At 41.7% G+C, this 14,587-nt stretch overlaps 1 protein-coding gene across 3 annotated transcripts in view; it reads right to left on the bottom strand.

The window, feature by feature from the left end:
• Positions 1-13,751, bottom strand: part of CEP126 (centrosomal protein 126) — a 52,708-nt gene extending 38,957 nt beyond the window's left edge. For 2 of the 3 annotated variants that reach the window (XM_074957116.1, XM_074957102.1), the window contains exons 1-4: positions 13,567-13,751; positions 12,141-12,260; positions 5,684-5,829; positions 2,626-2,737 (exon numbers count right to left, since the gene is read on the bottom strand). In XM_074957116.1, the coding sequence (XP_074813217.1) occupies positions 2,626-2,737; positions 5,684-5,829; positions 12,141-12,260; positions 13,567-13,724 (536 nt within the window). In that variant the 5' untranslated portion in view covers positions 13,725-13,751. Of the gene's footprint in view, positions 1-2,625; positions 2,951-5,683; positions 5,830-12,140; positions 12,261-13,566 lie in introns of those variants that run through there. The other variant, XM_074957108.1, reaches the window with a different exon arrangement.
• Positions 13,752-14,587: the final 836 nt, after the last annotated feature.

Here is a 14,587-nt window from a genome sequence, read left to right as displayed (position 1 = left end):
GAGGAAAACTGGAAGTCACTGAGGACAGGAAATGTGGGCAGGGGTGACTGAAAGGGAGAGAGAGAGATTGGATGAGGAGCCAGCAGGGTACTTGGTCTGGTTGGGCAGGACATTGAGAACAAGAAGCTGTGGGGGAGGGACAGGGAATGACTGGGCAATGAGACGGGGATGAGAAGCCTATGGAGTGGAGAAACGACAGAACTAGGACAGGGGCAGGTAAAAGGGGGAGGGGCAGAGGGGATAAAGCTTGGGGGGATTGGGCAGAAGAGTCTGTGCTGCCCACTAAAACACACACTTCTCTGCAGCCTGGGATAGAACCAAAGGTTCCCATTCCTCAACTTTCCTCTGCTGTCAGAAAATCATAGAAAAATCATAGAAGGTTATGGCTGGAAGACACCTCAGGAGGTCATCTAGTCCAACCCCTACTCAAAGCAGGACCAATCCCAACGAAATCATCCCAGCAGCCAGGGCTTTGTCAAGCTGGGCCGTAAAAACCTCTAAAAATGGAGATTCCACCACCTCCCTAGGTAACCCATTCCAGTGCTTCACCACCCTCCTAGTGAAACCCATGAAGTGTTCCATTCCCCTCTAGTGCTGGTCCACAGAGAGGATGACAGCCTACTACTGTTATCAGTTAGCCACTTAATTCAAGTAGGAAAAGTCTATGCAGTGGATATAAAGATTCCAGCCTTTCTGGTGATCCATGTAGGTGTCAATATGGCATCACACTATATTCTATTTTTTCAGATTGCTTTTTTAAAAAAGAACCTAAAAAATCACACAGAATAACTATATTCAAAGAACATTAAGATTGCAAAATCAAGCACTCATAAATTAGGAAATGCCAGATTAAAGTTGACTGTGCAACCTTAATTCAGCCCCCTTGTGTTGTACATATTGGGATACAGTCTTTAATTAAAAAGAAAAGGAGTACTTGTGGCACCTTAGAGACTAACAAATTTATTTGAGCATAAGCTTTCGTGAGCTACAGCTCACTTCATTGGATGCTTGTCTTTAATTATATGATCACATGCTATTTTTATAGAAGTTGGAAAGTACATAGTGGATGAGGCAGAAGATTTCAGAAAGAGAAAGGATGGTCTCACAATTAAAGCAGTTGAATGCTTTCCTGGAGAACTGACTCTGCCACAGAATTCCTGTGTGATGCTGGGCAAGTCACTTAAACAAAACATTTCACATGGCGTCAATAATTATGTGTTTCTCATTTTCTGGGTGCCCATCTTGATACACTGGGAATCTGATTTGCAGAAATGCTGTGCACTCTCAGCTGCAACTGAAGTCAATGGGAGCCGTGCTTTGACCACAGTAAGTACTGTACAATGCTAAGTACTCTGAAAAATCAGGTCCTAAGTGCCTCAAATACAAAATTAATAGATAGTCTCGACCTTAATCTTTGTACCTCAGTTCTCCATACATGAAATGGGAATAATACCTACTCATATCATATCTTCTTGTGCTTCAGCAATCCTGGGTAGAGCTGGGTGAAATTTTTTCAGCTAATAGTTTATTCACTGAAAAATGCAATTTTGGATGACCCAGAATTATTCACTAATATGTGTTGAGTTCGCTGAATAGCTGTGACCAAACTGAAATTGCAATGTTTCAGAATGGTCAAAATAAAATATTTTGTTTCAACCCAACTTGAAATTGTTATAATGAATGACCACAAAATGTTACTGGGAATGACAATGAATAGGCATTGGGACAGAAAAAAATAGAGAGAAAGACTCTATACCCTGGTGGTTAGGGCACTTGTTTAGTATCTGGGAAACCCAAGGTCAAGTCCGTGCTCCAATGATTATTTAATTATTTATATCAAGTGGAAGAGTTTCAACAGGAAAAATTACAAAAGACCAATGCCACATATATCACATAGCCCAGCGGCTAAGACACTGTCTTGCAACACGGGAGATCAAAGTTCAAATTCCTTCTTCACACCAGGTAGGGGGAAACCAGGGGAATTAAACCTTAGTCTCCCACATCTCAGGTGAGTTTCCTAACCACTGGGCTAATGCTCATAAGGAGGGTTCCACCTCCTTCTCCTCCTCATTGCTGCTGTTTGTAAAGCTATTCCTCCTTTGCTTTTGTTAAAATGCCCAAAATTGAAACAAAAAATTTCAAGTTAGGCTGGAACAAAATGTTTCATTTTGATGAGACTTGAAATTTTTTCAACGTTTCAATTCAACCCAAAATGAAACCTTTTTAAAAAAATTTTTTGGAACTGCCCAGAAACAAAGAAAATTCCTTATTCATCTTGTTCGAATCCTTGGATGGGAGAATGGCCTTTGGCAGCCACTGCAACTGGTTCAGGCTAGAACAGTCCCGAGGCTGCTCTAACTGAGGCTGGGCATTGAACTAGCCCCCAGGATTAGGGGAGTGTAAACGTTTGCCTCCTTTCCTCTGCTTTTGTGCCATGTAGACATCAAACAATTTAAGGATATGACACAACATTTTCATTTTAATAGTACTCATAGCACCATTTTTTGCCACTTGATAGTTTGCCAAAATTTCCAAAAGAGTAGTGTCAATTATTTGCTGTATAATACAATGCATTAACTAAATAATTTAGTTTTTAAACACAATAGAATAAATAGAAATGTTTACCTGCAGCTACTTTTGTGCCTATTAGATGATGATAAATATAACCTTGATGTTAAAACTGATCCTTGAATTTGTTCAAGGGCCTCTTCTAATCGAGGAGCTGGTTTTCTCTGGACTATATGAGTTAAAGGGAAAGACACATCATCAGGAAACATTCTATAAAACTTTATCATAAAACATTTTGGCCAAAATTTTCAAATTTGGATACCTAAAGTCAGACTAACAATAAACAGAAATGGTTTGATCATCACGGGGAGCTGGGGTTGCTCAGTACCATTGAAGACAAAAACCAGGCCAGTTCTATTTAGATGCCTAAATATGGATTATTCAGGAGCCTGATCTGAATTTGACAATTTTGGCATTTGTCTTTAGTCTACATTGCTGAAAGAAATATGCAATATACCACTCTTTTTGTTGTTATTGTTTTAGCCAAACCATATTATACAACCTGATAAACGACTGAATAATTCTGTCCAGTATTTTCCCAGGATGAATTATGGTCTACTTCCCACATCATAGGTAGTAGTAAAGGAGGGGAAAGATGGTCCACAGAACTGTTACATCTCCTTTTGTGCAGGTGGGCAGAACAGGGGACTTTCTCCACCTCCTTAACACACTAGGTGGTGTAGCTATTGACCACTGGCGCCATTTATTCCTGCCTTGAAGCAGCAGGGAAACCACAAGAGTGTTTGCAAAAACAACTATGAGTCCTTGTGGCACCTTAGAGACTAACAAATTTATTTGGGCATAAGCTTTTGTGGGCTAAAACCCACTTCACCAGATGCATGGAGTGAAAAATACAGAAAGCAGTATAAATATTACAGCACGTGAAAAGATGGGAGTTGCCTTACCAAATGGGGGGAGGGGGGGTCAGTGCTAATGAGGCTAATTCAATTAAGGTGGAAGTGGCCTATTCTCAACAGTTGACAAGAAGGGGTGAATATCAAAGAAGAAAAAATACTTTTGTAGGGTTAATAAGGCCAATGCAATCAAGGTGGACGTTGCCATTTCCAACAGTTGACAAGAAGGTGTATCCGCAGAGGGGAAAATTACTTTTTGTAGTGACCCATCCACACCCAGTCTTTATTCAGGCCTTATTTGATGGTGTCCAGTTTGCAGCCTGACTTTCACTCTGGGCTCATGGCAAAGCCATGATTAAGTCCTAAAGTAGTACCATCCTTTTTTTTTTTTTTACTTTGATATTTGATCTTAAAGTCAGAGAAATTAACTCACAGTTGATGCTGCTGCATTTGTGACAACAAATCTGACAAAAACCTGTTATTATTTAAGTGATATACCACTTTTGAGGCTATGGCTATACTACACAATTTTTTTGTTCAATACAGACCCATTCTTAGGCTGGGTTAGGGTGCCCCCAATCCACTACTGCTTTGAGCTGGCTGGCTTGATAATACCATAGAATATTTGGAACAGCTAGTCCACCCTGTTTAAGGAATCTGTACAAAGTATCTACTCTCACTCTTGGTTTTTTCTTATTCCATATAAATTCTAACAGCATCCTCAGTATTCCTGATACAGTTTTATCTAGGATAAACATAGAAAGATTTTAAAATAAGAAAGATATCCTTGTCTGAATATTCATTTTGACTGTGGCTATTCTTCCCAATCAAGAAACTGCATACTTTTTTCATTTGCTGAAGTAGTGGTTTGACATTTAACTCACAGAGTTCTTCTAGGTTGTTTGAGATTTGAATTGCCAGGTATCTTATAGAATTTGTACCCAAATGTTTTCTGGAGGAGTGACTTTTCAGAGTCTGGCAAACTGAAAGCTAACATTTGAGATCTGGCGTAGTTTACTTTAAATCCAAAGTCCTGGATTTCCTTTAAATCCAAAGTCCTGGATTTCTTTATACACTCATTTTAGGGAAATACTTGGTTTAGATAAAAATAATATAATACCATGTACATGTAATGCTATTTTCTAATGTGTTTCTGAATGTTTTAATCCCATGATAGATCCATTGTTCCTTATTCTCCGTGCAAAAGGCTCGATAACCAGCGCACAAAAAGTAAAGGAGACAATGGACATCCCTGCCTAGTCCCTCTGTGTAATTCAAAAAGGGGAGATTTAACTCCATTAACTTCCACAGCTGTTTTGGGCCGGTGTAAAGACAACTTATCCCTTTAAGGAACTGGGGGCCAAAGTCCTTATGGGCTAAGTTCTCTCTAAACTGTGCAGAAGGATATCAAGGGCTGCGCAGGTGCGCAGCGAGGAGAGGCGCCTCTCCCCCACCACACATCACCTCCATATTAGTGCACATAACAAAATTCATTCCGCACATGGATATAAAAAATTAGAGGGAACATTGCTTATGGGACAGGACTTGAAAAAGAAAGTTCCACTCTACTCTATCAAAGAGTTTCTCTGCATCTAGTAATAACAAGAGAAATGGATCTTTTTTGATCTTGTACTATGGATGATTCAAGTACTCTCCAAATATTGTCTGACATTTGCCTATCCTTAATCCAGTCTGAGCTGGATTTATAACCTGAGTTGATTACAGTTTATGCTTTGTTATACTTTGTTTTATATGTAACCGTATCTGTTTCTATCATTATCCCTTTTCACTATCTCCTAAATCTTAGCCTTTAGACAAGAAACATGTTTGTTTTCACTATAAATATATCTCAGTGCTGCGAAGTTACATTGGGGCTGATCCTCAGCTAAATCAAACAGGCTGGTGTGTGCACTGTTCCTTTAGAAGATAATTTATCTAGTAATTTCTGTGAGTATCCAGTGGTTAAGGGAACACTGGACACTGCAAGGGAACACTTTCAGGTGGCTTAGGGATTGGGGTACATCTATTGTTAACCTGCAATGCAAAGTGAGGGCTAGCACTGCCCTGAGGAGATTGTTTGGGTAGCTGACAGATTGATGGTGTCAGGGACTGACTCTGAGTTTAGTATAAGCGAATCTTCCTATCACTGGAGGCAGAAGGGTAACAAGTTGACTCACAGTCCTGGGCACTTTGAGGAAGCATTCTACTGACAAATACATACAATATGAGGATTCACTACATTGAGCGATGAATTTCCAAACCTATTCTCCTACGCTGGGAAAAAGGGAGATGAGCACGCTGGAACTTTTCAGTTGCTTCTTGAAGTTTCAGTTTCCTTTGTTTCAGGATCTGTTCTCTAAATCTTAGTTCTTTTTCTTCTTCTGCCTTCTGTTTTTCCTCAAGTGCTCTATTTAAAAAGTAAAAACAACAGGATATCTTGTTTTTCTGATGAACATAACCCATCACACAGGAATTATAATTACACTCAGAGAAATGCCTTCATAAAACTATTTGCATAATATTATAATATCCTGTTTAGTTTAAAAGTTTACTTCTTGACAGATTGCAGTGCCACACAAACTTCAGAGTAACTGGAATATGAGGGTTCAGTTGAGAACATTTTTAAAATTGGACAATGTCCTACAAGTGCCAAGAAGAGGGGTCATATCACAATCTTTTTATTTGCTAACTTTGGTAAGAAGATCTGACCCTCCCTTATGAAAGGAATATAAGAATTGCCAAGCAGATTAGACCAGTATCTGGTCTCTGACAGTGGCCAGTACTAGATGCTTCACAAGGAAGAGTTATGTAACAAGGCATATCCTCCCTATAATACCTTTGCTGGCCAAGTGTGGCATTGCGGGTGCTCCCTGCCTCAGTTTCCCATGTCATCAATAAGTGTAATGAAGCTTTACATGGGGAACAATGCCCTTTCTGAGGGGTCTAGTTTATGAACCACAGACACAGAGAAAATACAAACCTCGGGCCCTAGACGCCATTCTACCCTTCCTCTCTCCACTGTGTAAGAGTGATTAAGACTCAAATGGGAGTCTTGTTACACACCACAGATCTGAAGTCACTGATAATCTAGGTCTAAGCATTAGACCTGCTTTGGGACAGTGTCTCTGATGCAAGAGACTGTCCACTGTGCACTTTTTTGGTGGCTGGACTTAAGAACCTGAGGGAAAAGGGGGTCTTTTGCTCATTGTTTATGTTTATGAACCTTGTTTATAGCGTTTTCCCAAATTAATGCTGGGTTACTTCCCTCCATTTGTTAAAAGGGGTTTCTTTTCTACACTCAGACTCTGTGCTTGTGAGAGTGAAAGTATTGCCTCTTACAGGTGCCCAGGGGGTGATATGTAATTCTCCCAGTCTACTGGGTGGGGTTTGAGCCTGTTTTGTGTTGTATTGTTGAAAAGAAACCCCTAGATATTGAACCCAGCCCTTGTTGCTCCCAACTCCAACAGGCAGAAAGGTTACACAAATATTCCTGCAACAGTGACCACACTGACTACATTTTTGAACTCTGTGGCTAAGGGATCACAATGACTAGAAGCTCATCTTCCAGTTAAAATCCCCAGCATGTTTAGTCTAAATTCCCATTGAAATTGATGAGGACTTCTGCTTAAAAACAATGTCATGAAATGGCCCCGAATAACTAACAGCAGGTGTATCTATGCCGAAAAATAATTTGTAATACAAATATGTCAAATTAATGCTGGATCCAGTACTAGATGGATATGATAACTGCCTTCTACTTGCTTGAGACAGTAAATAATTGAGTGATTCAACCTGAAATGTGCCCAGATCTGAATATAACCTACTGGAAAAGGAAGACATGTACAAGAAAACTATAGTAAATTTAGATTTGAATTTAGGCCACCTAAAAACCAGTTACAACATAAAAGTCCTATCATAAAAGGTCTTTCCTACACTCCTTCCTCAAGCTAAATTCTGTTGACCTTATTGGCAATTATGACTACATAAGGAGTATGCAATCAGTCCATTTGTCTCATTGAAGGGTAGCAACATTCTCTTGTGGTTAAAGGAAGGTATTGGGAATCAGGACTTCTGGTTTCCATTCCCAGCTCTGTCAATGGCTTGCTATGTGACTGTGAGCAAGCAACTTAGCCAAATGTTGATGTTGCTTTTGTTTTGAATGTTGAAACTGAGACACTTAAGATCTGATATTCAGAGATCCTGAACATCCCAAAATACAATGGAAGTCAATGAGAGCTGCAGGAACTCAGCATCTCTGAAAATTAGGCCCTTGGTGTATCAAACTGAGATCTCAAAAGTTACTAAAAATTGTGGACACTTGGTGGCATGGGGGGCCTAGAGGGAGAACATATCTGTGGCTCAATTAACTTTTCGATAAAACTGGACTATTTACATACCTGACAGAGATGGTTTGAGGCTTAATTAATGCTGTCAGATTCTCAAATGGAAGTGCAAAGTATTATTATATTTGCTGTTTGTTTTACTATTTATAAAACAAGGGCATTATGAGGTATGTTTTATTATACCACTGACCTTTTTACTAAGCAATAAAGGTTATTTTCATACACACACCTGAAGTCATTTGTACTTTATACCTCCAAAATAAACAACAAACATTGTATGAAGATGGTGTCAATAGAAACTATGGCATGTCTAAGACCATCCCAAATGACACAGTTAATGGGGGAGGGGAGGGGCATTATAGCTTTCTAGGCACCCAACCCATTCAGGTAGTGAATACTGGATAAAAAACAGATAGACCTATTCAGCCTAAAAAATGTTTTTTTAAAAACAACCCTCCATGCAGCAACTCAGGCAAAGGAGAGTTTGCTTGATCTACAAATTCATATGCTGGATCTGTCTTTTGTATAGATAATGGGAAATCCTACAAACCTACAGCTGGAGTATGTGGCTCAAAGAGGGAGAAGGCAAGTTCTACCTAGCCTTGGGACTGTTTATGTTTAAAAACTGCTATGGAGTATGGCGTAACATATCTCTTCCATACTCCTGAGCACTGGGAAGGAGTTGGGAGGGGCTCCTGCCTGCTACTGCTGGAGAATTTATGAATTTTAGAATGGCAATTTATACAAAAATAGTTCAGCCCCACCTCCGAGAGCAGCCGGGCAGGGGAAGACCAAGTCCTGTCCTCCCCAGCCGGGCTGGGACTGGCAGCTGGGAGCCCCCAGCTGGAGCACTCCCAGCAGCATGAGATCGGACCCACCTCCACCTCCGGGAACCTCCTGCGCTGCAGGAAGCTCCACGGTTGCTGCCTTTAGAGCCAAGAATTTGATAGGTCCCTAAATATAAATAAATAACACAAGTATGTAGGGACAAAATTAGAAAGGCCAAAGCCTAAGGCATAAAATGAGATTAAACTAGCTAGAGACAAAAAGGGTAACAAGAAAACATTGTACAAATATATTAGAAGCAGAGGAAGAGCAAGGACTGGGTAGGCCCCTTTCTCAATGAGAGGAGAAAGACAATAACAGAAAATGTAGAAATGGCAGAAATGCTAAATGACTTTTTTGTTTCAGTTTTCACCAAAAAGGTTAGTAACGATTGGATAGCTAACATAGAGAATGCCAGTAAAAGTGAGGTAGGATCAGAGGCTAAAATAAGGAAAGAACAATTTAAAAATTCCTTAGACAAGTTAGATGTCTTCAAGTCACGAGGGCCTGAGGCAATACATCCGAGCTCAAGGAGCTGATGGAAGAGATATCTGAGCCATTAGCAATTATCTTTGAAAAGTCATGGAAGATGGGAGAGATTCCAGAGGCCTGGAAAAGGGCAAATATTGTACCAACCTATGAAAAGGGAAATAAGGACAACCCGGGGAATTACAGACCAGTCAGCTTAACTTCAATACCTGGAAAGATAATGGAGCAAATAATTAAGCAATCAATTTGCAAACATCTAGAAGATAATAAGGTGATAAGTAACAGTCAGCATGGATTTGTCAAGAACAAGTCGTGTCAAATCAACCTAACAGCTTTCTTTGACAGGGTAACAAGCCTTGTGGATGGGGAGAAGTAGTAGATGTGGAATATCTTGACTTTAGTGAGGCTTTTGATTCTGTCTCACATAAACAAACTAGGGAAATACAGCCAAGATGATCATCAGTTGGTAAGAGCAAAGAGGACAAATTCCCACTTTTGCCAAAAAAGTCAGGACAGCCACGACAGGGCTTAAAACAGGGACTGTCTTGTCCAAAAACTGGATGTATGAGCGAAGACTGAAATAATTGGGTTTGTTTAGTCTGGAGAAAGAGAAGTCCGAGAGGGGACATGATAACAGTTGTAAAGTACATAAAATGTTGTTACAAGGAGGAGGGAGAAAAATGTTCTTCTTAACCTCTGAGGATAGGACAAGAAGAAATGGGCTTAAATTGAAGCAAGGGTGGGTTAGGTTGGATGTTACAAAAAACTTCCTATCAGGGTAGTTAAGCACTGGAATGAATTGCCTAGGGCAGTGGTTCCCAAACTTGTTCCGCCGCTTGTGCAGGGAAAGCCCCTGGCGAGCTGGGCCGGTTTGTTTACCTGCTGCGTCTGCAGGTTCGGCTGATCACGCCTCCCAGTGGGCGCGGTTCACTGCTCCAGGCCAATGGGAGCTGCTGGAAGCGGCGCGGGCCGAGGGACATACTGGCTGCCACTTCCAGCAGCTCCCATTGGCCTGGAGCAGCGAACCACGGCCACTGGGAGCCGCGATCGGCTGAACCTGCAGATGCAGCAGGTAAACAAACACTGTACATCAGGCATGTGTTTCAATACTTTTGTGTTTCATCATTTGACTGAACGCACATAGCACATTATATGATAGCTTATTTGTATATATGACTTTAAAGAGAAAATTCTAACTCACTGTGAATTTTCAGAAATTAAGAAATACTATGCAGAATCAATAGAAGTGGAAAAGTTTGAAAATAAAAGGCTCAAACCTGCAAGCCCTCTATATACGGAATTCTCACTGCCTTCAAAAACAGTTCTCCATACACTGAGCTATCAGACTGGGGCTCAAAAAATGTCATATAATTTGCATTTCAAGTGTATGCTGGTAATAGTTACTGTGTTGCTAAAACATGATAGTAAAATGTTAGGCCACGTGTTCCCCTCCACTTCGCCTTGCTGCAGAGAACGTAACAACATAAAAAGACAGAGAAGGTAGAACAACATCTCTGCTACATTCTGCAGGCCCAAACAGCATAGGGATCTTACTGCTATTAGGAGCAGGAAGGAGGTAGAGCTGGGTGCTCTGCGGTATGCTCCTGTCAGTCCACATGGATCTATTTTTTTTAAATCAGAAATAAATGTGAAGTTATAGCTAGTGGTACCAAGAGTAATTTCTGTTACATGCATGCAAACCCCTCAGGGAGGAATTTTGGTGCAGCCACTTGGCAGTGTGGGTCCAGTATGCTACCAGGGACCAGGGGGAGCCCAGATAGCAACACAGAGGCTGCCACATTCATATGATTACTCATGCCCTTTGTAGGTGTTCTGAAATTCCAATGGATTTCATAACCTCCCCAAATTTTACAGGCCTAACCCACTGACCCACTCATGAGGAGGTAAACCACATCCCTCTCAATGGAACAGCCAGGAAGAAAGAATAAGTTAAAACTCAAGGAGTTTCCTAGTCCCTACATTATTTTCCCCACAAAGGGGAACAGTAGCTCTTGATTTTCAAGTTTTCTATATTTTGTATATTTCACAATGTATTCATGCTGAGAACTTTACAACTTTCAGACTGCTGAGCAGAACAAAACAGGTAGTTTCCTTTTCATCTTCCACTTGTTAGGAGAAGATCTCTCACAACACACTTACAGTTCAACCATTGATAAATTATATCTCAGGTGCTATACAAATAAACAATTATTTATTCTATATACATCATACCTATATTATTTAACTAATAATTTTACCTCGATCATAATCTAGAAACACAGCATATTTCTTAAGGCTACTATTATAATGGAACTCTTATGGAAGTGCATATAACATCTACATGAATACCCATTTAATGACAGTAGTCCACTATAAATACAGACTTCTAGAGTCTGTTGTTACATTAAGAGTATAATATTTCAGGATTAATAAACTAATGTACAGTGTACATCGCAAATGCATAGCAGTAACAACAGTAATGTAACAAAACTAAGCAAAATACCTTATCTTGCCATTGTGATTTAGTTTATTATTCTTTTCAAAGCTCATCAGTCAAAACATTGTGTTTGATGATTTTTAGCCAACTGTCATGTTTTTGCATACAACATGTATTAGGAGAGGTAGACAATTCAGAGTTGCCATTTAAAATACCCATAAGATGACTGTTACAAATAAAACAAAAAGGGTTCAATCCTGTATTTGTTGCAAATTCAAAGCTCCCACAAAGCCAATCAGAGTTTTGAGAACACAAGAAATACAGATGGGGCCCAGCAGATGAAGAAATATTGCTAAAGGAAGGCAATTCTGATCAACAAAGCTAATTAAAGAAAAAAGTTTCCATAATAATGAGAAACTCTGAAGAAGACTCACACTTTTCATATTTTGGGTGTCTTATAACAACAAACTAATCCTCGATTCCTCTGGAATGGAGCTGTGCTACTATTTAGATCCATAGATTTTTTTAAACAAATCAATAAAACAAATATCTAACAACTTAACTAAGTCCTCACAGAACAAAATACAAACAACCCCCCCACAACCAAATCCCATAATTACTTACTTTCTTCTTCTGTTTGTCTCTATACAATGTTTTCGTGCCCGACTCCTACATATTTTTTGATCCTCTAATAATGCTTCACGCTCTTCTTCTAAATCTCTTTCAAGAAGAAATTTCAAAGTTCTGACCATGGCATTATGTTAAGGAGAACAGAAAATGTATCTGAAATCCTTGAAATTCCTATGCAGTATTCTTATTAAGTTTTAGAATGATTATAAAAGAGTTTGTAGTGTTAGGCACATATTTACAATAGGACTTTTCATGGGCATAGTAGCCTGTTTGCATAGTAGCCTGTTGCATCCTTTCGCGTGATTGGAGCTTTATGTAGTTTTTTGAGAAAGTGTAAACTTTATCCATGAGCAAATAAAAGATGACAGGTTTTAGAGTAACAGCCATGTTAGTCTGTATTCGCAAAAAGAAAAGGAGTACTTGTGGCACCTTAGAGACTGACCAATTTATCTGAGCATAAGCTTTCGTGAGCTACAGCTCACTTCATCGGATGCATTCATTGGATGAGCTGTAGCTCACAAAAGCTTATGCTCAAATAAATTTGTTAGTCTCTAAGGTGCCACAAGTACTCCTTTTCTTTTTGCGAATACAGACTAACACGGCTGCTACTCTGAAACCAGTAGTAAAAATACTGCTGAGCATGAGTGCCCTGTCTACACAAGGACTCCCATCATTTCCACCACAGGTAAAGATGAATCAAATTGTGCAGCAGTGAGATATCCCCAAGATATCTACCGTATGCAAGACTAGAGAAAGACAGAAAGTTCAAACCAACTAAAACCAAATGGTTTTAGGTACTGTTTTATTCTCCTTGATGTAAAAAGAGACTGGTTTTTTATGCCCATGTATCTTGCTGTAACATCACAATATCTTGCTGCAAGATGATCAAACTGGTTCCTTCTAGCTTTAGAATCCAAGAATAACCCCATATTGCCACCACTCTGGGGGGCACCACAGGGACTGGGTACCTTGGGTATCCTGACAATAGTGTAAGCAGGCCCCTCCTGTAAAACCACTGGGGAGGATATCCATTGGACAAACCCCACCCACATCTAAACAGGAGGGCAGTTGAGCAATCCTGAGTCCCACCCATCCCTGGGGTGGCTGTCCCACCTATTCCTAAAGCAGCCACCTCTTGGGACCGCTGAATCAAGCCTCTCCCGCATATCCCCAGTGAGTCACCCCATGGGGCCTGTCCTCCCATCCCCAGCCTCCCTCCTCAAGGGGCCCATTCCATGCACCTCTTCCCTTCTTCGCCAGAGAGCCTGTCACTAGGGCCCGTCTCCCCCAGCATCCCCGTGGGGCCCGTCTCCCCCTCCTCCAACGTCCCCCGGGGCGGGGCGGAGCCCGTCCCGTGGGGCCCGTCAGCCCTCCCCTTGCAGAGCCCGCCGTGGCCACGGCCCGGACCCGCGAAGGATACGCGCACGCGCTACCCGCGAAGGTGCCGGCGTGGCTCTGGCGGGCGCTGTCCGGCTCTGGGCGGAAGAGGCTTCTCCAGCCGGGGCCGCCCGGGGCAGCAGAGCCCGGCTCCCGCTGTGCGGGGCTGACGCCCCCCGCGGCCCGCACGCCGGGCTCCATTCAGCCCCGCCGGGCCGCCCCCATGCCAGTTCCTGCCTCCGGCCCGCTCGGTCCCTCACACGCAGGTCAGTGCGGGGCGGGGGCGCCCACGGCCCCGGGGCTCGGCCGCCCCGCTGCCATCTTGGCAACCGGAGACGCCGCTTCCTTCGCAACGGAAACCAGGGACGACGCGAGGGGAGGAGGAGGAGCCTGGGCACCCTCGGCAAGGGAGACGGGGGCGGGGCCTGGGCAGGGGGCGGGGCCTGGGGCAGGGCGGGAGAGGGGCTGGGAGACAGGGTGGGGCCTGAGTAGAGGGCGGGACTGGAAGCGGAAGGGGCTTGGGTGAGAATTGTAGGGAGAAGCCTGTGGGGGAGATGTTGCTAACCTCTTCAAAACCCTTAAACAGCCAAGAAATGAGTTGTTGTTTTTTTAAAAAAGATACACATTTGGGGTTCTTTTTATTTGCTGTCTAGTTTTTGAGCATTTAAGGGATCATGTTTTCTAAGAAAACTACTTCTTTTAAAAAACCGAATATCTCATGTAATCAGGAGACTCTTGGAGCTGGGGCTTTACAAAAACACCAAATATGATCAGTCTAGTGATAACATTTTGTGAGAGCTGGTTATACTGGGACACCTTTATGGGTAAATCATGTTAACAGTTTTGCAAACTCTCACAATTTTAGAGTTCTTCTTAAAGTCCCAGCTCCATGACTTGTATGTGGTAAGACTGTCTGCTTGTGTAATCCACACACCTCTTTGGTGTGGTGCTCTGTCCCATCTAGTAGCACCAAGACCACTTAGAGCGAGATTAATGTGTCTGCTCTACAGCCTTAGCTAAGAAGGGTCATGTGGCTTTTATCTCATGCAGTAGATGTTCATGCA

This window comes from Natator depressus, chromosome 1, assembly GCF_965152275.1.
Source record: "Natator depressus isolate rNatDep1 chromosome 1, rNatDep2.hap1, whole genome shotgun sequence".
Taxonomy (NCBI): Eukaryota; Metazoa; Chordata; order Testudines; family Cheloniidae; genus Natator; species Natator depressus.
This window is presented reverse-complemented; position numbering and strand designations above follow the sequence as displayed.